This window comes from Argopecten irradians, chromosome 6 (genome assembly GCF_041381155.1).
Source record: "Argopecten irradians isolate NY chromosome 6, Ai_NY, whole genome shotgun sequence".
Taxonomy (NCBI): domain Eukaryota; kingdom Metazoa; phylum Mollusca; class Bivalvia; order Pectinida; family Pectinidae; genus Argopecten; species Argopecten irradians.
In genome coordinates this window covers 47,932,759-47,956,567 of record NC_091139.1, presented here as the reverse complement: position 1 = coordinate 47,956,567, position 23,809 = coordinate 47,932,759, and the positions used below count along the sequence as shown (strand labels likewise).

The 23,809-nt window shown below is 36.5% G+C and overlaps 1 protein-coding gene across 1 annotated transcript; it reads right to left on the bottom strand.

Moving 5' to 3' along the window:
• Nucleotides 1-430: 430 nt before the first annotated feature.
• LOC138326576 (non-structural maintenance of chromosomes element 1 homolog) lies at nt 431-21,836 on the bottom strand. Its single transcript, XM_069272675.1, has 7 exons — nt 21,697-21,836; nt 18,368-18,522; nt 15,031-15,170; nt 11,248-11,325; nt 8,720-9,077; nt 7,750-7,760; nt 431-718 (listed from the first exon to the last, which is right to left on the bottom strand). The coding sequence occupies exons 2-7, from the start codon at nt 18,477-18,479 to the stop codon at nt 611-613; spliced, it is 807 nt and encodes a 268-aa protein (XP_069128776.1). The 5' UTR covers nt 18,480-18,522; nt 21,697-21,836; the 3' UTR covers nt 431-610.
• Nucleotides 21,837-23,809: the final 1,973 nt, after the last annotated feature.

The window sequence follows — 23,809 nt, the reverse complement described above, 5'->3', positions numbered from 1 at the left end:
AAAAATCCCTTCGGTAGTTCTCAAGAAATATTGATAACAAACTTAACTGCCAAAATCAAAGATGGCTGCCTGGCGGCCATCTTGTTTTTTCGATCAGCCACAAAATCTGTATGGCACAAATATGGACCAAGGGGACCCTCTATGTGAAGTTTGAACAAAATCCTTGCAGTAGTTTTTAAGAAATAGTGATAACAAGCATTGTTTACGGACGGACGACGGACGCCGGACCACGGACGCAGGGCGATTTGAATAGCCCACCATCTGATGATGGTGGGCTAAAAATATATTTTCCCTATTGGACCCCATCCCTCAGGCCCCTGAGGGACCAGACCCAACATCTATACAAAATTGGTTTCTTTCACCCAATAAAGCTTCATTGCTACAGAAGAGCTAATAATATATCGAAGTAAAAACATCAACAGATAAAGGAAACTTTTACGAAACATTTTAATGATAATTAAATGATAATTTAAGTTTCAGTCAACATACACTTTTATACAGAATAATATAATTTGACTATTATCCTTTTGTCAACCAAAGGTCAGCTTGGGTCAAGGTCGTCCTTTCCTTTTACGACTAATAGCATCTGATGATGACGATGTGGAAGGGGTCAAGGTCGTCCTTTCCTTTTACGACTAATAGCATCTGATGATGAAGATGTGGAAGGTATTTGGCTGTTCTGTATATCAGCTACTGGACCTGTGTCAATAAACAAACTCTTTTAACAGTGGATCATTGCAACTTTTAGTTACATCTGTGTCAACAAACATGGACCATTCCAATGTATAGTTACATCTGTGTCAACAAACATGGACCATTCCAATGTATAGTTACATCTGTGTCAACAAACATGGACCATTCCAATGTATAGTTACATCTGTGTCAACAAACATGGACCATTCCAATGTATAGTTACATCTGTGTCAACAAACATGGACCATTCCAATGTATAGTTACATCTGTGTCAACAAACATGGACCATTCCAATGTATAGTTATAACTGTGTCAACAAACATGGACCATTCCAATGTATAGTTACATCTGTGTCAACAAACATGGACCATTCCAATGTATAGTTATAACTGTGTCAACAAACATGGACCATTCCAATGTATAGTTACATCTGTGTCAACAAACATGGACCATTCCAATGTATAGTTACATCTGTGTCAACAAACATGGACCATTCCAATGTATAGTTACATCTGTGTCAACAAACATGGACCATTCCAATGTATAGTTACATCTGTGTCAACAAACATGGACCATTCCAATGTATAGTTACATCTGTGTCAACAAACATGGACCATTCCAATGTATAGTTACATCTGTGTCAACAAACATGGACCATTCCAATGTATAGTTACATCTATGTCAACAAACATGGAAAAGTTATCATCTGAAAACTAACATCTGAATAAAGTTATCATATGAAAACCAACATCTGAATAAAGTTATCATCTGAAAACTAACATCTGAATAAAGTTATCATCTGAAAACCAATATCTGAGTAAAGTTATCATCTGAAAACCAACATCTGAATAAAGTTATCATCTGAAAACGTCCCCCCACTTCTTTTGAGGGTCGTAATGTAGCTATCATCTGGAACAACATGTAAGACACGTCCCCCCACTTCTTTTGAGGGTCGTAATGTAGCTATCATCTTGAACAACATGTAAGACACGTCCCCCCCCCCCACTTCTTTTGAGGGTCGTAATGTAGCTATCATCTGGAACAACATGTAAGACACGTCCCCCCACTTCTTTTGAGGGTCATAATGTAGCTATCATCTTGAACAACATGTAAGACACGTCCCCCCCCCCACTTCTTTTGAGGGTCGTAATGTAGCTATCATCTTGAACAACATGTAAGACACGTTCCCCCACTTCTTTTGAGGGTCGTAATGTAGCTATCATCTTGAACAACATGTAAGACACGTCCCCCCACTTCTTTTGAGGGTCGTAATGTAGCTATCATCTGGAACAACATGTAAGACACGTCCCCCCACTTCTTTTGAGGGTCGTAATGTAGCTATCATCTTGAACAACAACTGTAAGACACGTCCCCCCCCCCACTTCTTTTGAGGGTCGTAATGTAGCTATCATCTGAACAACATGTAAGACACGTCCCCCCAACTTCTTTTGAGGGTCATAATGTAGCTATCATCTTGAACAACATGTAAGACACGTCCCCCCCCTTCTTCTTTTGAGGGTCGTAATGTAGCTATCATCTTGAACAACATGTAAGACACGTTGACCCACGTCCCCAGGATATACAACTAGTCACACCATTACTAGGTTGACCTCTAGGATGATACAACTAGTCACACCATTACTAGGTTGACCTCTAGGATATACAACTAGTCACACCATTACTAGGTTGACCTCTAGGATATACAACTAGTCACACCATTACTAGGTTGACCTCTAGGATATACAACTAGTCACACCATTACTAGGTTGACCTCTAGGATATACAACTAGTCACACCATTACTAGGTTGACCTCTAGGATATACAACTAGTCACAACATTACTAGGTTGACCTCTAGGATATACAACTAGTCACACCATTACTAGGTGACCTCTAGTTATACAACTAGTCACACCATTACTAGGTTGACCTCTAGGATATACAACTAGTCACACCATTACTAGGTTGACCTCTAGGATTATACAACTAGTCACAACATTACTAGGTTGACCTCTAGGATATACAACTAGTCACACCATTACTAGGTTGACCTCTAGGATATACAACTAGTCACACCATTACTAGGTTGGACCTCTAATTGAAACAACTAGTCACACCATTACTAGGTTGACCTCTAGGATATACAACTAGTCACACCATTACTAGGTTGACCTCTAGTTGAAACAACTAGTCACACCATTACTAGGTGGACCTCTAGCTGAAACAACTAGTCACACCACTACTAGATTGACCTCTAGGGTATACAACTAGTCACACCATTACTAGGTTGAATTAACTAGTCACACCATTACTAGGTTGACCTCTAGGATATACAACTAGTCACACCATTACTAGGTTGACCTCTAGGATATACAACTAGTCACAACATTACTAGGTTGACCTCTAGGATATACAACTAGTCACACCATTACTAGGTTGACCTCTAGGATATACAACTAGTCACACCATTACTAGGTTGACCTCTAGGATATACAACTAGTCACACCATTACTAGGTTGACCTCTAGGATATACAACTAGTCACACCATTACTAGGTTGACCTCTAGGATATACAACTAGTCACACCATTACTAGGTTGACCTCTAGGATATACAACTAGTCACAACATTACTAGGTTGACCTCTAGGATATACAACTAGTCACACCATTACTAGGTTGACCTCTAGGATATACAACTAGTCACACCATTACTAGGTTGACCTCTAGGATATACAACTAGTCACACCATTACTAGGTTGACCTCTAGGATATACAACTAGACCTCTAGGATATACAACTAGTCACACCATTACTAGGTTGACCTCTAGGATATACAACTAGTCACACCATTACTAGGTTGACCTCTAGGATATACAACTAGTCACAACATTACTAGGTTGACCTCTAGGATATACAACTAGTCACACCATTACTAGGTTGACCTCTAGGATATACAACTAGTCACACCATTACTAGGTTGACCTCTAGGATATACAACTAGTACCTCTAGGATATACCTCTAGTTGAAACAACTAGTCACACCATTACTAGGTTGACCTCTAGGATATACAACTAGTCACACCATTACTAGGTTGACCTCTAGGATATACAACTAGTCACAACATTACTAGGTTGACCTCTAGGATATACAACTAGTCACACCATTACTAGGTTGACCTCTAGGATATACAACTAGTCACACCATTACTAGGTTGACCTCTAGGATATACAACTAGTCACAACATTACTAGGTTGACCTCTAGGATATACAACTAGTCACACCATTACTAGGTTGACCTCTAGGATATACAACTAGTCACACCATTACTAGGTTGACCTCTAGTTGAAACAACTAGTCACAACATTACTAGGTTGACCTCTAGGATATACAACTAGTCACACCATTACTAGGTTGACCTCTAGGATATACAACTAGTCACACCATTACTAGGTTGACCTCTAGGATATACAACTAGTCACATTGTTACTAGGTTGACCTCTAGGATATACAACTAGTCACACCATTACTAGGTTGACCTCTAGGATATACAACTAGTCACAACATTACTAGGTTGACCTCTAGGATATACAACTAGTCACACCATTACTAGGTTGACCTCTAGGATATACAACTAGTCACACCATTACTAGGTTGACCTCTAGGATATACAACTAGTCACAACATTACTAGGTTGACCTCTAGTTGAAACAACTAGTCACACCATTACTAGGTTGACCTCTAGGATATACAACTAGTCACACCATTACTAGGTTGACCTCTAGGATATACAACTAGTCACACCATTACTAGGTTGACCTCTAGGATATACAACTAGTCACACCATTACTAGGTTGACCTCTAGGATATACAACTAGTAGTCACACCATTACTAGGTTGACCTCTAGGATATACAACTAGTCACACCATTACTAGGTTGACCTCTAGTTGAAACAACTAGTCACACCATTACTAGGTTGACCTCTAGTTGAAACAACTAGTCACACCATTACTAGGTTGACCTCTAGGATATACAACTAGTCACACCATTACTAGGTTGACCTCTAGGATATACAACTAGTCACACATTACTAGGTTGACCTCTAGGATATACAACTAGTCACACCATTACTAGGTTGACCTCTAGGATATACAACTAGTCACACCATTACTAGGTTGACCTCTAGGATATACAACTAGTCACACCATTACTAGGTTGACCTTCTAGTTATAACAACTAGTCACACATTACTAGGTTGACCTCTAGGATATACAACTAGTCACACCATTACTAGGTTGACCTCTAGGATATACAACTAGTCACACATTACTAGGTTGACCTCTAGTTGAAACAACTAGTCACAACATTACTAGGTTGACCTCTAGGATATACAACTAGTCACACCATTACTAGGTTGACCTCTAGTTGAAACAACTAGTCACACCATTACTAGGTTGACCTCTAGTTGAAACAACTAGTCACACCATTACTAGGTTGACCTCTAGGATATACAACTAGTCACACCATTACTAGGTTGACCTCTAGGATATACAACTAGTCACACCATTACTAGGTTGACCTCTAGGATATACAACTAGTCACACCATTACTAGGTTGACCTCTAGGATATACAACTAGTCACACCATTACTAGGTTGACCTCTAGGATATACAACTAGTCACACCATTACTAGGTTGACCTCTAGGATATACAACTAGTCACACCATTACTAGGTTGACCTCTAGGATATACAACTAGTCACACCATTACTAGGTTGACCTCTAGGATATACAACTAGTCACACCATTACTAGGTTGACCTCTAGGATATACAACTAGTCACACCATTACTAGGTTGACCTCTAGGATATACAACTAGTCACACCATTACTAGGTTGACCTCTAGGATATACAACTAGTCACACCATTACTAGGTTGACCTCTAGTTGAAACAACTAGTCACACCATTACTAGGTTGACCTCTAGGATATACAACTAGTCACACCATTACTAGGTTGACCTCTAGTTGAAACAACTAGTCACACCATTACTAGGTTGACCTCTAGGATATACAACTAGTCACACCATTACTAGGTTGACCTCTAGGATATACAACTAGTCACACCATTACTAGGTTGACCTCTAGGATATACAACTAGTCACAACATTACTAGGTTGACCTCTAGGATATACAACTAGTCACACCATTACTAGGTTGACCTCTAGGATATACAACTAGTCACACCATTACTAGGTTGACCTCTAGGATATACAACTAGTCACACCATTACTAGGTTGACCTCTAGGATATACAACTAGTCACAACATTACTAGGTTGACCTCTAGGATATACAACTAGTCACACCATTACTAGGTTGACCTCTAGGATATACAACTAGTCACACCATTACTAGGTTGACCTCTAGGATATACAACTAGTCACACCATTACTAAGTTGACCTCTAGGATATACAACTAGTCACACCATTACTAGGTTGACCTCTAGGATATACAACTAGTCACACCATTACTAGGTTGACCTCTAGGATATACAACTAGTCACACCATTACTAGGTTGACCTCTAGTTGAAACAACTAGTCACACCATTACTAGGTTGACCTCTAGGATATACAACTAGTCACACCATTACTAGGTTGACCTCTAGGATATACAACTAGTCACACCATTACTAGGTTGACCTCTAGGATATACAACTAGTCACACCATTACTAGGTTGACCTCTAGGATATACAACTAGTCACACCATTACTAGGTTGACCTCTAGGATATACAACTAGTCACACCATTACTAGGTTGACCTCTAGGATATACAACTAGTCACACCATTACTAGGTTGACCTCTAGGATATACAACTAGTCACACCATTACTAGGTTGACCTCTAGGATATACAACTAGTCACACCATTACTAGGTTGACCTCTAGGATATACAACTAGTCACACCATTACTAGGTTGACCTCTAGTTGAAACAACTAGTCACACCATTACTAGGTTGACCTCTAGTTGAAACAACTAGTCACACCATTACTAGGTGGACCTCTAGCTGAAACAACTAGTCACAAAATTACTAGGTTGACCTCTAGGATATACAACTAGTCACACCATTACTAGGTTGACCTCTAGGATATACAACTAGTCACACCATTACTAGGTTGACCTCTAGGATATACAACTAGTCACACCATTACTAGGTTGACCTCTAGGATATACAACTAGTCACAACCATTACTAGGTTGACCTCTAGATATAAACAACTAGTCACCAAATTACTAGGTTGACCTCTAGGATATACAACTAGTCACACCATTACTAGGTTGACCTCTAGGATATACAACTAGTCACACCATTACTAGGTTGACCTCTAGTTGAAACAACTAGTCACACCATTACTAGGTTGACCTCTAGGATATACAACTAGTCACACCATTACTAGGTTGACCTCTAGGATATACAACTAGTCACACCATTACTAGGTTGACCTCTAGTTGAAACAACTAGTCACACCATTACTAGGTTGACCTCTAGGATATACAACTAGTCACACCATTACTAGGTTGACCTCTAGGATATACAACTAGTCACACCATTACTAGGTTGACCTCTAGGATATACAACTAGTCACACCATTACTAGGTTGACCTCTAGTTGAATACAACTAGTCACACCATTACTAGGTTGACCTCTAGGATATACAACTAGTCACACCATTACTAGGTTGACCTCTAGGATAAACAACTAGTCACACCATTACTAGGTTGACCTCTAGGATATACAACTAGTCACACCATTACTAGGTTGACCTCTAGTTGAAACAACTAGTCACACCATTACTAGGTTGACCTCTAGGATATACAACTAGTCACACCATTACTAGGTTGACCTCTAGTTGAAACAACTAGTCACACCATTACTAGGTTGACCTCTAGGATATACAACTAGTCACACCATTACTAGGTTGACCTCTAGGATAACCTAAACAACTAGTCACACCATTACTAGGTTGACCTCTAGGATATACAACTAGTCACACCATTACTAGGTTGACCTCTAGTAACAACAGTCACATACTAGGTACATATACAACTAGTCACACATTACTAGGTTGACCTCTAGTTGAAACAACTAGTCACACCATTACTAGGTTGACCTCTAGGATATACAACTAGTCACACCATTACTAGGTTGACCTCTAGGATATACAACTAGTCACACCATTACTAGGTGGACCTCTAGGATATAACTATCACAACAACTAGTCACACCATTACTAGGTTGACCTCTAGGATATACAACTAGTCACACCATTACTAGGTTGACCTCTAGTTGAAACAACTAGTCACACCATTACTAGGTTGACCTCTAGGATATACAACTAGTCACACCATTACTAGGTTGACCTCTAGGATATACAACTAGTCACACCATTACTAGGTTGACCTCTAGATATACAACTAGTCACACCATTACTAGGTTGACCTCTAGGATATACAACTAGTCACACCATTACTAGGTTGACCTCTAGTTGAAACAACTAGTCACACCATTACTAGGTTGACCTCTAGGATATACAACTAGTCACACCATTACTAGGTTGACCTCTAGGATATACAACTAGTCACACCATTACTAGGTTGACCTCTAGGATATACAACTAGTCACACCATTACTAGGTTGACCTCTAGGATATAGCAACTAGTCACACCATTACTAGGTTGACCTCTAGGATATACAACTAGTCACACCATTACTAGTTACACATTATCTGACCTCTAGGATATACAACTAGTCACACCATTACTAGGTTGACCTCTAGGAATATACCAACTAGTCAGACCATTATTACTCCTAGGTTGACATCACTTATTGGTTGACTAGGCATATATAACTAGTCATGGACATTCACTACCAAGATAATACACAGTTTGATACACATATTACAAGGTTCCCGTCATCTAGTCTCTTGCTCCAAAGGCACCTTGTAGATAGGGAGTATTTTCCTCGCTAACCTAAGTATTTCAATAATACAGCAAATTTTAAGTTTTTACCAGTATTGTTTTCTAAACATATCATAAAATGCAATTCCAGGTTGCATAAAAGTTTTGCAAACTGGTTCCTGTCAAAGAGTGATGAAAGGAAAAACTGCGGAGTGTGAAATGTTAGTACCCGCGGTAATAGTATTAGCAAATTAAAAAGAGAATCAAGGTTTACCTTGTGTATAAGTATCCATTTGGTAGCGCCTAGTTTCTGTAGTAGGATCTGAGCATCTTGTTTTGTCATCTTTTTCATAGTTTTATCTAATTTGTCCACAATATTAACAGCAGCTGTAGATCCAATCTCTCCTTCATTTTCAACAATCAGATCAACCTACAGGTCAAATGTAGTGTAAGACATTCTTAATTCTATTAACAACAGATTACTTTCAGATTGTCTACAAAAAAATTTAAGGAAGAATGATCGTTAGTAAACCTACAAAACAGACCTTGAATACAAACTAGTTTGCAGATGCCAAATGTATCGACCTTTGTTTCTAAGGAAACTGGAGAACATTTTTTGAAGGGCACCTAGTTACCAGTGTTGCTTCCTCAATATTCCAGGGGTCACTATCACTGACGTTTTATCCACCCCTAGTATATATCATAATAAAACTGGAGGCATTCAAGGAGAAAACCAGACCCAACATGATGATGGGCTAAAAATTAACCAATCGTAGGCCTGCAAAGACTTCCTTTGAAGATTATAAAAGCAGCAATACAAAATTCAAAGCCACACAGTCAACCACAGTGCACTGTTATTCAATTCTTTTGATGTTTATCAAAAACCAAATTACTTGTGTCTTCTGTTACCTTCAGTTTTCCTAGGACATTTCAAATGGTGGATATAACATCAGTGATAGTATACCCTTAGTACTGAGGGTGCGAGTGTTGGTATATATAGGAGGTATACTGACAGAGAGTGCATGTTGTATTCAAGCGCTTAAATGCAGGTTTACTGCTATCAATGTGACCCTGCCAATATTTTGGTTAAAATCCATGCAGAAGTCTACAACTAATAGCGATTTTAAGGATTTACCTGTATTTCCCCTATTGAGCCCCGCCCCTCCTGCCCCCAGGGGTTCAGAGCCAATACAAACTCTAGTCCCCATCCCCCAATGAAGTTTCTGGCCAAATTTTGTTACAATCCATGCAGAACTCTATGACTAGTAGTGATTTAAAGGATTTACTGTGAACCAAACCATGTAGTTTATACTGTGATATATCGTCCCATGGTTTATCATTACAAATTAGAAAACAAGATCTAGGCCCAAGGTCTTTAATGGTCATCTGACTTCTTTGGAAACAGTTGTATAGGAAATTAATTAGATATGGTGTCATGGTAGCCATCTTCGATTAGGGATGAACAGGAGATATATCAATACATTGACGAGATCAGGTCATGATCGTTTCAGGCACATTTCAGCCAAACTACACTGATAGATCTTGAGAAGATGTTAAAAATGTTTTCAAGATGGCAACTGTGGCTGCTATCTTGGATTTCAGATTGATCCGAAAATAACAAAATTTGTTGGGACCATATTGGAATCATTTCCGGCAAATTTCAACCAAATTGCATCACTAGAACTTGAGAAGAAGTTCAAAATGTGTTTTCAATATGGCAGTTGTGGAGGCTATCCTGGTTTTTGAGATTGATCCGAAAAATTACAACTCCTTTTGGGACTATGTCAGGATCATTTCAGGCAAGTTTCAGCCAAATTGCAGACCATCGAGATCATTTCACGTAAGTTTCAGCCAAATTTCACCGATAGAACTGAAAAAATAACAACACTTTAATGGGACCATCTCTGGGGGATAATTTCAGGCAAGTTTCAGCCAAATCGCAATGGTATAACTTGAGAAGTTGAAAATGTGAAAAGTTTACTGAGGTGGACAGCGGATGACGACGGACGAAACATGAAGACTATAGGTCATCAGACCCTTCTGGTCAGGTGACCTAAAAATTCCTTCGTTCCTACAGAAGAAGCATTTTAAAGAATTTGCTATATTTCCCCAATTGGGCCCAACCCCTCTGGCTCCTAGGTGACCAGACCCACTGTTTTTACAAAATGTGTTCCTCTTCACTCATGGAAGCTTGGTCAAAATCTATTCTGCCATTTATGGCTAGTAGGGATTTTTGTTGACTGACGCCTGACACCGCATCATGACAAACTCAAAGTCAAACGGCTTACAGTATATAGATACATAAAACAGATATCAACCTGTTTTCAGGTTGGATACTGTGTTGATCAACCCTCGATCCTGGGTGACATATAATTTCCTGGAGTTGATAAACTAACGTATCCACTTGAAAACAGGTCAATATTTGTATAATAGCTCTACAGACAATAGCCATTTTTTTTCTCTTAATTGTGTGCAGGCAGTGATTAGGAAGTTCATGAGTCACACACACATGAACAATTTTATCTGACATAAGGTGTTTTCCTTGGGATAAATATCGGGTGGTTTAAACTGGTAAACAATATGTATTAATCAAAACCTACCAGTTTTTTGAAGAATTCCAGCTCAGTCTGAGTGTAGTCCGAGGCTAATCTGGTAATGGCACTTTCATTGGTACAGACCTACAAAATAACATTTTAAAATCAACTGGTAAGAAATTTTCAAATAAATTTATATTTGTCTAGTAGTAGCAAACTTCAATTAACAAAATCCAAGACGGCGGCCTGTCAGCCATCTTGAAGACCGATCGGTCTCAAACTGCAATATGCAAAACTAGGCTCTAAGATCTAAAACCTAAAATTCAAGGCGAATCCCTCCAGTACTTTCTGAGAAATGGCCATAAAAAACTTCATCTCTCAAAATCTAAGATGGTGAACTGTTGGTCATCTTGTAAACTGATCAGTCCCAAAATGCAATATGCACAACTAGAGCTCAAGAGAAACCTACATATATGAAACTTGAGAAAAATACCTTCATTACTTTCTGAAAAATAGAGGTAACAAACTTCAAATATCAAAATCCAAGACGGCGTCCTATCGGCCATCTTGTTCACCGACCCGTCCCAAAATGCAATATGCACAACTGGAGCCCTAGGGGAACCTGCACATGAAGTTTGTCACAGAACAGACCCTTCAGTACCTTTGATAAATAGTAGTAACATTAATTGTTAATGGACAGAAGGATGGATGACGAACCATAGATGAAATGCAATTCGGACAGCCCACCATCTGATGATGGGCTAAAAATGCCATCCATTTCTAATATATATGTGTGTATCAACATTGCAAGCTTTGATTCATGGCCATGAACTAGCAGCCCAGATAAGCCTGTATTCGATATGAAAGACAGAGTCATTCCCAGCTATCAGTTCACATTTGCACTTTGGTTTAGTTATTTAATTTGTATACATATGAAATCAGAGACATCCTTCAATCTCAAAAATAAGGTGTCGCTTTTTTTAGTAGGAAATCCCAGGATAACTTTCAAGAAAGGCTATTTTCAAGGGTGTCTTATTTTCGAAGTCATATATCCTGTAAGGCATAATTTGAAAGGTTTGGACGAAAGCAGGTCTTGTAAGTAAGCCAATCATGCCTTACACGAGATACTTACTTGACCTGCTTACTTTCAAAACTTTTCAAATTAAAACACAAAATAAATTAGGATAGTCTTTAAAATCAGGGTTCACTGAACCCCAGCAAATATTTTTAAAAGATAATCCTGTATTATTTGATTAACAGTTTTACAACACATGTCAGTGTCTCTAATAACTACTTAGATTTGATTACAGCCGTGCTACCCCAACTGAGAACGATGCGTGTATATAAACCCCTACCGCTCTACCGCTGACTTGTATCAATGTATTGAATGATGAGTGTAGCTACAATGTAGTTATTTATAGACTCGAGTACTGTCGCCAATCCACAGGTAAATCGCGGGCGCTCTGGCTATATTAGCTGTACCAAACACAATCGTAATTGTTACAAATACCGTAAAAAAAATTTGCATAACTTACACACCAGTGTACTTTGCACATGTATTTTCTCTTAGGGCTGCAAATGCTGATATTTTCCGCATTTAAAAATTTGGGGGAAAACGATGTCCGGGGAACCACAAATTCAATGTTATAAAGGTGGTAATTTCATTGCAAAACATTCACAATAAATGCTTGACAACTTGCACAAAGAAGTGTTGTATTTAGAAGAAATATCATATTATAATTGCATTGTGTCATGGCCACTGCCGTAACTGAAACAATGAAATATATCTTGCAGAACATGTCAAAAACATCGGCAGTCCGCCGTACTCCGTACATGTCAATGTCTGGAGATATAACACATTAATAGTTATCAGAACTATTTGAAAATATTATAATCTAGTTACTTAAAATTGCCACAATAAGTTATTAGTGTGTTTGAGATCATTAACAAACTTTAAAGAGCAATCGGATAGCAGATACATTGGCTTGCAATAAACATGCACATTGTGAGTGAACTCACTACATTTTGTTGGTAACCAGATGCAAGCTGATGGCTAATTATATAAAACCATACGGTTAAAAATGCCACTAACCTTTTAGCTTGTTAGTTTTGCTGTAATAATATTACAAACCACTTATTGAAAATCCTAAATATAGGACAGTTTAGGACATATCTTATAAATCCCACATGTGTTTTGACTTTTTGCACATGGCTCTGCAGCCGGGACATGGTATAGTGGTTCCCCATGTAATGAGCATCGCTAGATCTATAAGGAGTTTCATATACAATTTTACTAGAAATAGGAAGATTTGTTAAAATATTTGAAATAAAGAAATACTAGTCAAGTGAATGTTGATGCAATTTGAAGAATATTTGTTTTGTTTTTAAGTAGATACAGACGCATTGTTGATGATATTTAGATCGGTTAAGCTAACTAGCCATTCAGTTTCGTTAAGCTGGAGGAGAGGCCCCAGCGTAGCATCCAGTACCAATTTACCTGTGGATTTGGCGATAGTACTCGAGTCTATAAATAACACGGCTACAGTACACTCATTCAATACATCGATACAAGTCAGCGGTAGAGCGGTAGGGGTTTATATACATGCATCGTTCTCAGTAGGGGTAGCACGGCTGTAACAGTTTTACAACACCTGTCAGTGTCTCTAATAACTACTTAGATTTGATTAACAGTTTTACAACACCTGTCAGTGTCTCTAATAACTACTTAGATTTGATTAACAGTTTTACAACACCTGTCAGTGTCTCTAATAACTACTTAGATTTGATTAACAGTTTTACAACACCTGTCAGTGTCTCTTATAACTACTAAAATTTGATTAACAGTTTTACAACACCTGTCCAGTGTTTTTTTCACTCACTATTTTCAACAGCCCATGCCTTTTCAATTGGGAAAATAACTCGGAATTTGGAAGAAATTGGGAAAAATTTCAGGGGTGTAAAAAATTTTCAAAACTACTGGCCCTGGGCAAGTAGAGCCCAATTGTTACCTTGCAATTGCCCAAAATTAAATTCCATTGCCCCCAAAATATACCATATTTTTATCGCAGTACTGTACTTACTAGAAAATTGAAAATCAAAAACTTTAGAATTATCTAATAAATATTTCTGATGCTATTTCACAAGATATTTTCCTTCTATAATTAGAAAAAAAATAAAACAATTAATTTTCAGCACTATTTGCATTTTTAAAACTTTTTTTTTTCGTTTCACTTTTACATTTTTTCTAAATTCCTGAATTCCGGAAACCGGATTCCGGCTCCATTATTAGATCCCAAGTGCTACTTCCTACCTTGAACAGAGATTGTTTTACACAGAAAAACTCCCTGATTATGTCGAAAAAAATAATAATTAGACGACTAAAAATGTAAGTTAACTCTGGAAACATTGTTGTATAACTTAAAAGCAGTTAACTATTGTTTTTATCAGCTTGAATGTCTGTAAAACGTCTCTGAACTGAAGGTGCACCTTGCGACCTAGTTTATGCTCATTTCGATTTTGTTTTCATTTTGTGAAATAAAAATTGTTTCTAATCCCAAATTATTTGTTTAAGTAATGAAGACTATATTTCCACATTTTAGGAATGAAAATCTGTTACAAATTATCAACACAAAAGTCACTGAATTTGATCAGTTTTTATTGGGAAATTTGATTTCAAAATTGGGAAAATAAGGCATTTTTTGGCTAGGGGAAACAGCCGAAGTTCGGCTGTAGATTCGACCAAAAAAAAACACTGCTGTCAATGCCTCTAATATCTACTTAGATTTGATTAACAGTTTTACAACACCTGTCAGTGTCTCTAATAACTACTTATAAATTAGAAATACAAACCAAGCAGTAATAACTGGCTCCTTCACCTTCACTCACTCCTTTCTTTATTTCCATGTGAAAAGGACGAATTTTCATGTTAATTGTGCGAACAAAATCAAGCAGTTGTAATTTTCTGTCTTCTTCTCTGTCAGCAGTAGGTTCTGTAAACACAGAAAGACAAGCATGCAAATCAGTGACATGTTTACAAACATGCAGCATTGCCTTACAATATCTATTTTCTTTTATCTTGAAATTAATCAATTGTATGGGAAGATAAGAGGTCCCAGAGAGATCATGTAGCCCACAAAAAATTGTTTATGTCCAAGAATGGAAAGATGGCATCTTTTCTTTTCTTTTTAAACTTCAACTACAAACTGCATATAAACTTTGTGAAATATCCCTTCAGTTCTTTCTAAGAAGTAACAAATTTCAATTTTCATAATCTACTTTATCAGTACCAATGCATTTAAGGCCACTTATCAAATTAACTTACTAACAAATGGAAGGCCACCTTATCAGAACCATTAAATTGAAGACTACTCTATCAGAACCATTGAATTGAAAGTCACTTTATCAGTACCATTAAATTGAATGTCACTTTATCAGAACCATTGAATTGAAGGTCACTTTATCAGAACCATTGAATTGAAGGTCATTTTTATATCATCAGTACCATTAATTGAAGGTCACTTTATCAGTACCATTGAACTGAAGGTCATTTTATCATAACCATTTAATTGAACATCACTTTATCAGAACCATTGAATTGAAGGTCATTTTTATATTATCAGTATCATTGAACTGACGGTCACTTTACCAGTATCATTATATTGAAGGTCACTTTATCAGTATCATTGAATTGAAGGTCACTTTATCAGTACCATTGAACTGAAGGTCATTTTATCAGAACCATTAAATTGAAGGTCATTTTATCAGAACCATTTAATTGAAGGTCATTTTATCAGAACCATTTAATTGAAGGTCACTTTATCAGAACCATTAAATTGAAGGTCATTTTATATAATCAGTACCATTGAACTGAAGGTCATTTTATCAGAACCATTAAATTGAAGGTCATTTTATCAGAACCATTTAATTGAAGGTCATTTTATCAGAACCATTTAATTGAAGGTCATTTTATCAGTACCATTAAATTGAAGGTCATTTTATCAGAACCATTGAATTGAAGGCCACTTTATATAATCAGTACCATTGAACTGAAGGTCATTTTATCAGAACCATTTAATTGAAGGTCACTTTATCAGTACCATTGAACTGAAGGTCATTTTATCAGAACCATTGAATTGAAGACCACTTTATCAGTACCATTAAATTGAAGGTCATTTTATCAGAACCATTTAATTGAAGGTCATTTTATCAGAACCATTTACTTGAAGGTCATATTATCAGAATCATTAAATTGAAGGCCACTTTATATAATCAGTACCATTGAACTGAAGGTCATTTTATCAGAACCATTAAATTGAAGGTCACTTTATCAGTACCATTAAATTGAAGGCCACTTTATATAATCAGTACCATTGAATTGAAGGTTATTTTATCAGAACCATTAAATTGAAGGTCACTTTATCAGTACCATTAAATTGAAGGCCACTTTATATAATCAGTACCATTGAACTGAAGGTCATTTTATCAGAACCATTAAATTGAAGGTCACTTTATCAGTACCATAAAATTGAAGGTCACTTTATCAGAACCATTGAATTGAAGGTCACTTTATCAGAACAATTGAATCGAAGGTCTCTTTATTAGTACCATTAAATTGAAGTTCACTTTATTAGTATCATTAAATTGAAGGTCACTTTATCAGTACCATTTAATTGAAGGTCACTTTATCAGAACCATTGAATTGAAGGCCACTTTATCAGTACCGTTAAACTGAAGGTCACTTTATCAGAACCATTAAATTGAAGGTCACTTTATCAGAACCATTAAATTGAAGGTCATTTTATCAGAACCATTGAATTGAAGGCCACTTTATATAATCAGTACCATTGAACTGAAGGTCATTTTATCAGAACCATTTAATTGAAGGTCACTTTATCAGTACCATTGAACTGAAGGTCATTTTATCAGAACCATTGAATTGAAGACCACTTTATCAGTACCATTAAATTGAAGGTCATTTTATCAGAACCATTTAATTGAAGGTCATTTTATCAGAACCATTTACTTGAAGGTCATATTATCAGAATCATTAAATTGAAGGCCACTTTATATAATCAGTACCATTGAACTGAAGGTCATTTTATCAGAACCATTAAATTGAAGGTCACTTTATCAGTACCATTAAATTGAAGGCCACTTTATATAATCAGTACCATTGAATTGAAGGTTATTTTATCAGAACCATTAAATTGAAGGTCACTTTATCAGTACCATTAAATTGAAGGCCACTTTATATAATCAGTACCATTGAACTGAAGGTCATTTTATCAGAACCATTAAATTGAAGGTCACTTTATCAGTACCATAAAATTGAAGGTCACTTTATCAGAACCATTGAATTGAAGGTCACTTTATCAGAACAATTGAATCGAAGGTCTCTTTATTAGTACCATTAAATTGAAGTTCACTTTATTAGTATCATTAAATTGAAGGTCACTTTATCAGTACCATTTAATTGAAGGTCACTTTATCAGAACCATTGAATTGAAGGCCACTTTATCAGTACCGTTAAACTGAAGGTCACTTTATCAGAACCATTAAATTGAAGGTCACTTTATCAGAACCATTAAATTGAAGGTCACTTTAACAGTACCATTTAATTGAAGGTCACTTTATCAGTACCATTAAAGATTCTCCACCGCCGACAGAGCATAAATGATATTAATCACAAAAATTAACACAAAAAATAATACAAAATAATTTGTTTCGCCTTTGATGCATGCGCAATCAGTTCTTCATTCCATATAGGATATAGTGTCACGGAATTTTTTCGGGATGCAATTAATTATTTTTCATATTCTTAACTTGAAGTAAAATTAGAAGCTCAAACTTTTCAATGGTGCGATTGGTGTAAAGTAAGTAACTTTTATAACTGAAGAAAAATACTAAATCGTCTGCTCCTGTTTTTTATAGTAAAAAAATACCATTTGTCAGCGGTGGAGCATCTTTAAATTGAAGGTCACTTTATCAGTACCATTAAATTGAAGGTCACTTTATCAGTACCATTAAATTGAAGGTCACTTTATTAGTACCATTGAATTGAAGGTCACTTTATCAGTAGCATTAAACTGAAGGTCATTTTATCAGAACCATTAAATTGAATGTCACTTTATCAGAATTGAAGGTCACTTTATCAGTATCATTGAAATGAAGGTCACTGTATACGTACCATTGAATTTAAGGCAAACTGTTTTGAAGAGAAGTCTGACTTCCTTGGCATCAAGTAATCCCCGGGACATGAAGGACTGCAGAAATAGACGATGACTGTCTCGCATTGCCATCTTTATGTTCCTTTAAAATATCCTATGGTAGTTGACTCTTTGCCTGTACGTATAAACACGATACATAATTAATGATCATCACTTCATTGGTGTTTGAAGAACAAGACATAACTAGAAATATATCTGTAAGACATTACGTGCTGGTGAACTGCTTCTGAAAACTTCCTGTACATGTACATGCTGGTGAAAATTCTATATGATTGAGAAAGAAAGTAAAACTCTCTATAGCCATTGAAGTGTGATGTATACAAATTGCATGTCAATTATATGTTATTTGTATGATAAACAGCACATACATAACAGTAAAACTCTCTAAAAAAAAAAACTCTAGGGACCAACAAAATCACTTTATTATGAACATAGTTTGTTATACACATATATTACAGGCATCTTATAGCAACCTTGACAGGGAATGAAAATTACTACCTTATAACCATGATTTCGTTTTAAGCACGTTCATCATAAACATGTTTTACATTATATACCCACTAGTCTATATGAAATAAATTAAATTTTACGGACAAAATACAACAAGCTATTAAGTGATGGGGTTGTCGCTGATGTACTAGCTCGCTCGCTGGGACAGTTGGGTCACACAGCAGGTGGATGATGCTACGAGATACCCAGAAATGCTGGCGCAGTGATGATTTTTAAAAATAAAAACAATTAAAGTAAAAAATGGTAAAACTGTGGCTATACTCAAAGCGAAAAAAGACAAAATTTCAAAATGGCCACCCAATGGGCCATTTCTTAAAATCCCTGTATAACAAAATATATTAAGAATAACAAGAGATCCCAGAGGGATCTTGGCGCCCACCACAGAATGATCTATGTCTGACAATGGAAAGAAGGATCTTTTCCCTGCTTTTCAAACTTTTTCAAACACAATACATATAAAATTTGAGACAGATCGCTATAGTACTTTCTAAGAAATAGTGGTAACAAACTTCAACAAGGAAATCCAAGATGGTGGCCGTGCAGCCATCTTGTTGACCTATCAGTTATAAAATGCAATATGCACAACTAGGGCCCAAGGGGAGCCTATATATGAAATTTGAGAGAGATCCCTCCAGCACTTTTTGAAAAATAGCGATAACAAGCTTTAACTATCAAAATCCAAGGCGGCTGCAAGGTGGCCATCTTGTTGACCGATTGGGGCAATATGCACAACTAAGGCCCTACAGGGACTTACATATGAAATTTGAGAATGATCCCTTCAGTACTTTCTGAGAAATAGCGATAACAAACTTTAAGTATCAAAATCCAAGATGGCTGCCTGGCAGCCATCTTGTTTACCAATCAGTCCCAAAACGCAATATGCACAACTTGGGCCCTAGGGGAACCTACATATGAAATTTGAGAATGATCCCTTCAGTGCTTTCTGAGAAATAGCGATAACAAACTTTAAGTATCAAAATTCAAGATGGCTGCCTGGTGGCCATCTTGTTGACCGATTAGTCCCAAAACGCAATATGCACAACTAGGGTCATAGGGGAACCTACATATGAAATTTGAGAATGATTCCTTCAGTACGTTCTGAGAAATAGCGATAACAAGAATTGTTAACGGACGGACGGACGAAAAGCAATTTGATTAGCCCACCATCTAATGATGGTGGGCTAAAAATGTGTTAAATTAATAATTATCCACAATATTTGTAGACGAAGAAAAAAGAAATAGCTAGAAATAAATAGGGTTAAAAGAAATAAACAGGGTTAAGGAGCATCAGGACACTTTTTGCTCCCAAAGTTTTAAATACTCAAAAAGACAGGAAAAAACAAACAAAATATACATAATTATATACCAAAATGAATGGTATATTCAATGAATGTCAGGATATGGTGTTTCATCTCTGCATTATAGTTTTTACAGGAAATGTTCAAATAGATAACATTGAAGAGTCTTGGAACCCAAATGCAAACAATTTCTTTCCACAAAACTTTTCCATAATTGTACACATCAATTTTATAATAAATACATGTATGTTGTACATTCGATGTTGTGCCTTTGTCCGATTTCAACAGTGGCACAACTTCAAATTCCTGATACATAAGTGCACAATCAGAGGTATATTACACATCTGAATTTTGATCAGTTTTATCTGTAGAAATTTTATAAGTTACAGCTACCAGGTTGGGGACACTCCCGTATATGCGGGATAGTCCTGCATTTGAGGGATAATTTTGTTACTCAAATTCAGGATTCTGTGAAATGAAAATGGATAAAGTTGCTTTAAAAATTTGTATAAACAAAGGGTGTCATAATTTTCAAATAGCCATATAACTAAATGAAAACTTTGTTTTTGTGTATGAACCATTGAATTCTATTATCTCACTTTGTAATAAAGTGACAGTTTAGGTGCTCTCCATAGACTTCAGTGTATAGCTATCAGGGAAATTTAGTGCAAATGTCATGGTTGATTGACTGTGTTCTATTTTTATCCCCATAGTAAAAGCAATAGAGGTGATTTGTTTGTGACTTTTACAAGCATTTAGTTTGATTAGTTTAACGTCCTATTAATAGCCAGGGTCATTTAAGGACGTGCCAGGTTTGATGGTGGAGGAAAGCCGGAGTACCCGGAGAAAAACCACCGACCAGCGGTCAGTACCTGGCAACTGCCCCACAAAGGATTCGAACTCGCGACCCAGAGGTGGAGGGCATGTGGTAATATGTCATTTAGCATTTAGATAATGAAATATGTTTCCATTTGAGTAATCATGTGTAAAGTTGTATTAGTGATGATGCCATATAAAAATTATGACGCCCTTTTATGATGACAATGTTTAAATCAACTTTATCACTTTTCATTTCACAGAATACTGCATTTGCGTAACAAAATTATCCCTCAAATACGGGACTATTACTCAAATGCAGGACTATCCTGCATATACGGGAGTGTCTCCAACCTGACTACAATCACGTGTCAATTGTACCTCAAAATAACATATTCCTCTCCCAATAAAGTACTATTTTACAACATAAACATGTAAGTTATACAAGTGTATTTAGTCCCACTTATGAAACTGAGAATATTTGATTGCTTTTGGAACAGTGCAATTCAAATTTGTTTACTTTCAATTTTGACAAAATATGGCGATCTCAGTGTCCTGATGCACCTTAACAACTAGACAGGTGAAGACCTCGCCTGTTACACATATGTTATCAATGAAACAATGTATTAATATCTGAAATAATGCAAAAACAGCATTATTATTACCGAATCAATCAATCAATTTAAGCAGTTTCGAAGCGTTTTCTTGTTTCGCGCCAGCTTTCATCCAGATTATATTTGGGTTTTGACGATCATGGTAAAGTAGACGTTTGAATTGGTGGGGGCTAAACCATGTAGCCCGCCCCGAGCCCGAGCTTTGGTTATTTTCGTTTTTCAACACAACGGCAGCACTTATTAAAACAAGTTTTGACACAACATTTCTTTATGTTATGTTGTATCTTTATGTGTAAGTTATATTTTATGAAATTGATGTGATTTTATAAATCGTCCTTTATCACTTTTCTAGGGCTAATTCGAGCGTGACATTTTACGATTTTCCAAATTATTAAAATATTATGCTTTTTTGATAAGAATTGCTGTAATCCAAACAACAAGTAGACCTAGCTGATCAGGCAGGTATAAATTTTACATGTACAATTATTTAAAAAGCTCGGGGTCGGAGAGACGTCTACCCTTAGCTCGGACTCGGCTCGGGTTTAGGGTCGGCGAGACAAGTACATTGTACATGCATGTACGTGTCTTTGGGCGAAAACTTTTTTCCTAACCGAGCACCGAACGTGTTCTCATGAATTCTCGCCCAAACAACGTTAACGCGAACAAAACCTAAGAATATGGCGATGGCTGAAGCAGGAAACATGGAAACATTACCAATTCATCAATTTATAGATGATTTTCTAAGATGAAACCGCATTGCAGATAACTAATGATATTTAAATCTCTGCTTTTATCAAGGACGTATATGAGACTTATAGATCTTTGCTTTTATATAACAATCATGAAAAAGTTCACACCTTTTAATATTGAACGTTAATTGTTTAAAAATAATTTAGATTCAATGAAATAAATATCACTGATTAAAATGCAATCTGGCCAGTCAATACTGTTATGTCTGATACATAAGTGACACTCGTGCCAGCGTTTCTCGCATTTCTAAACACGTAGCGTGTACGGTACACATGTAACGTTACATCAATATGGAGAGATCATTGGAAATTCGTAAAAAATCGAACTTCGCAATATTTTACGACCTATTATTGCTTACAATAATATAAATTCGCAATTAACTGTTACATCAGTATTTTCATTCTTAAATAGAAGCACTTTTCACGGCAACAAACAAAAAAGTCAAATGGAAAGGCTAGCTTTTACTTTGCCGCCATGCATATGTTTGTTCTTGTTTGTTCTTCTTGCTCCCGCTTTGGAGGTGGTGTGAGATTTGTGTTCTGAGAACAATGTTCTTGCTTCATGTTCATTGGGTTTGGGCGAAAATATCACCGGAGAACATAATGTCATTGTCCTTGTATCAAGAACATGTCGCTAAAGCAAAGATCCATTCAAACAGCTATACTCGGTCAATGCATTCCTTCAGAAGGGAGAGTCCTGCAAGCAGGTACCACTGGCCTTCATACTGATGTCTGGCGTCATCAGAGAACATCCAGGGTAGCGTACACGCCATGTGGGACCAGTACATTGTACGACCATGATGAGCTGACCACGTCCCAGTTCTTGAAGAAGATTTGGGATGTCTACGCCCCTCATCCTGTGGTCCTGTAGTAGCCTTGTGGAAACTTTTAGGCCTAGACTATATCATCATCCTTCTTTTAGAACTTTTATTATTTGACTTACTGGACTCTTTGTAATTAATTCATTGTTAGGAAAAACTTGTAGAGGGGGCCTCCACGTGCACGTGGCAAGAGCTGCACAGCAATGTAAGCAATTAATCAAGTTAACTGATACATTATTGACAGACACCCTCATTGTATAAAGTATCTAATGTGAAAATTAATCTGAATTAGTCTACTTATCCGTATCTATGCATTTCAACACAATGAAATCAATCGTTCACAACTTTAAAATTAAAATGATGTAAAAACAGTATGTATATATTATGAACATTTATCTTCACTACATGTACAAAGTTTTATAAAATCTAAATATCGTTTCCCATTAATACACTTGATATAAGTATAAAATATTAACTTGTATATATTTATGTATAATAATTGAGGATTTATAAGATCTCATATACGTCCTTGTAATACACAGTGAACATATGTAATCATTATCTTATACATTATATATATATATACATTGATCA

Excerpts from the sequence above, each read along its gene's own strand:
- LOC138326576 (XM_069272675.1), bottom strand. The coding sequence starts at position 18,479 with ATGGCAATGCGAGACAGTCATCGTCTATTTCTGCAGTCCTTCATGTCC. Across the intron at positions 11,326-15,030 it reads GAGCCAGTTATTACTGCTTG|GTCTGTACCAATGAAAGTGC; the intron begins GTTTGTATTTCT and ends GTTATTTTGTAG. Across the intron at positions 9,078-11,247 it reads TGGAATTCTTCAAAAAACTG|GTTGATCTGATTGTTGAAAA; the intron begins GTAGGTTTTGAT and ends TTTGACCTGTAG.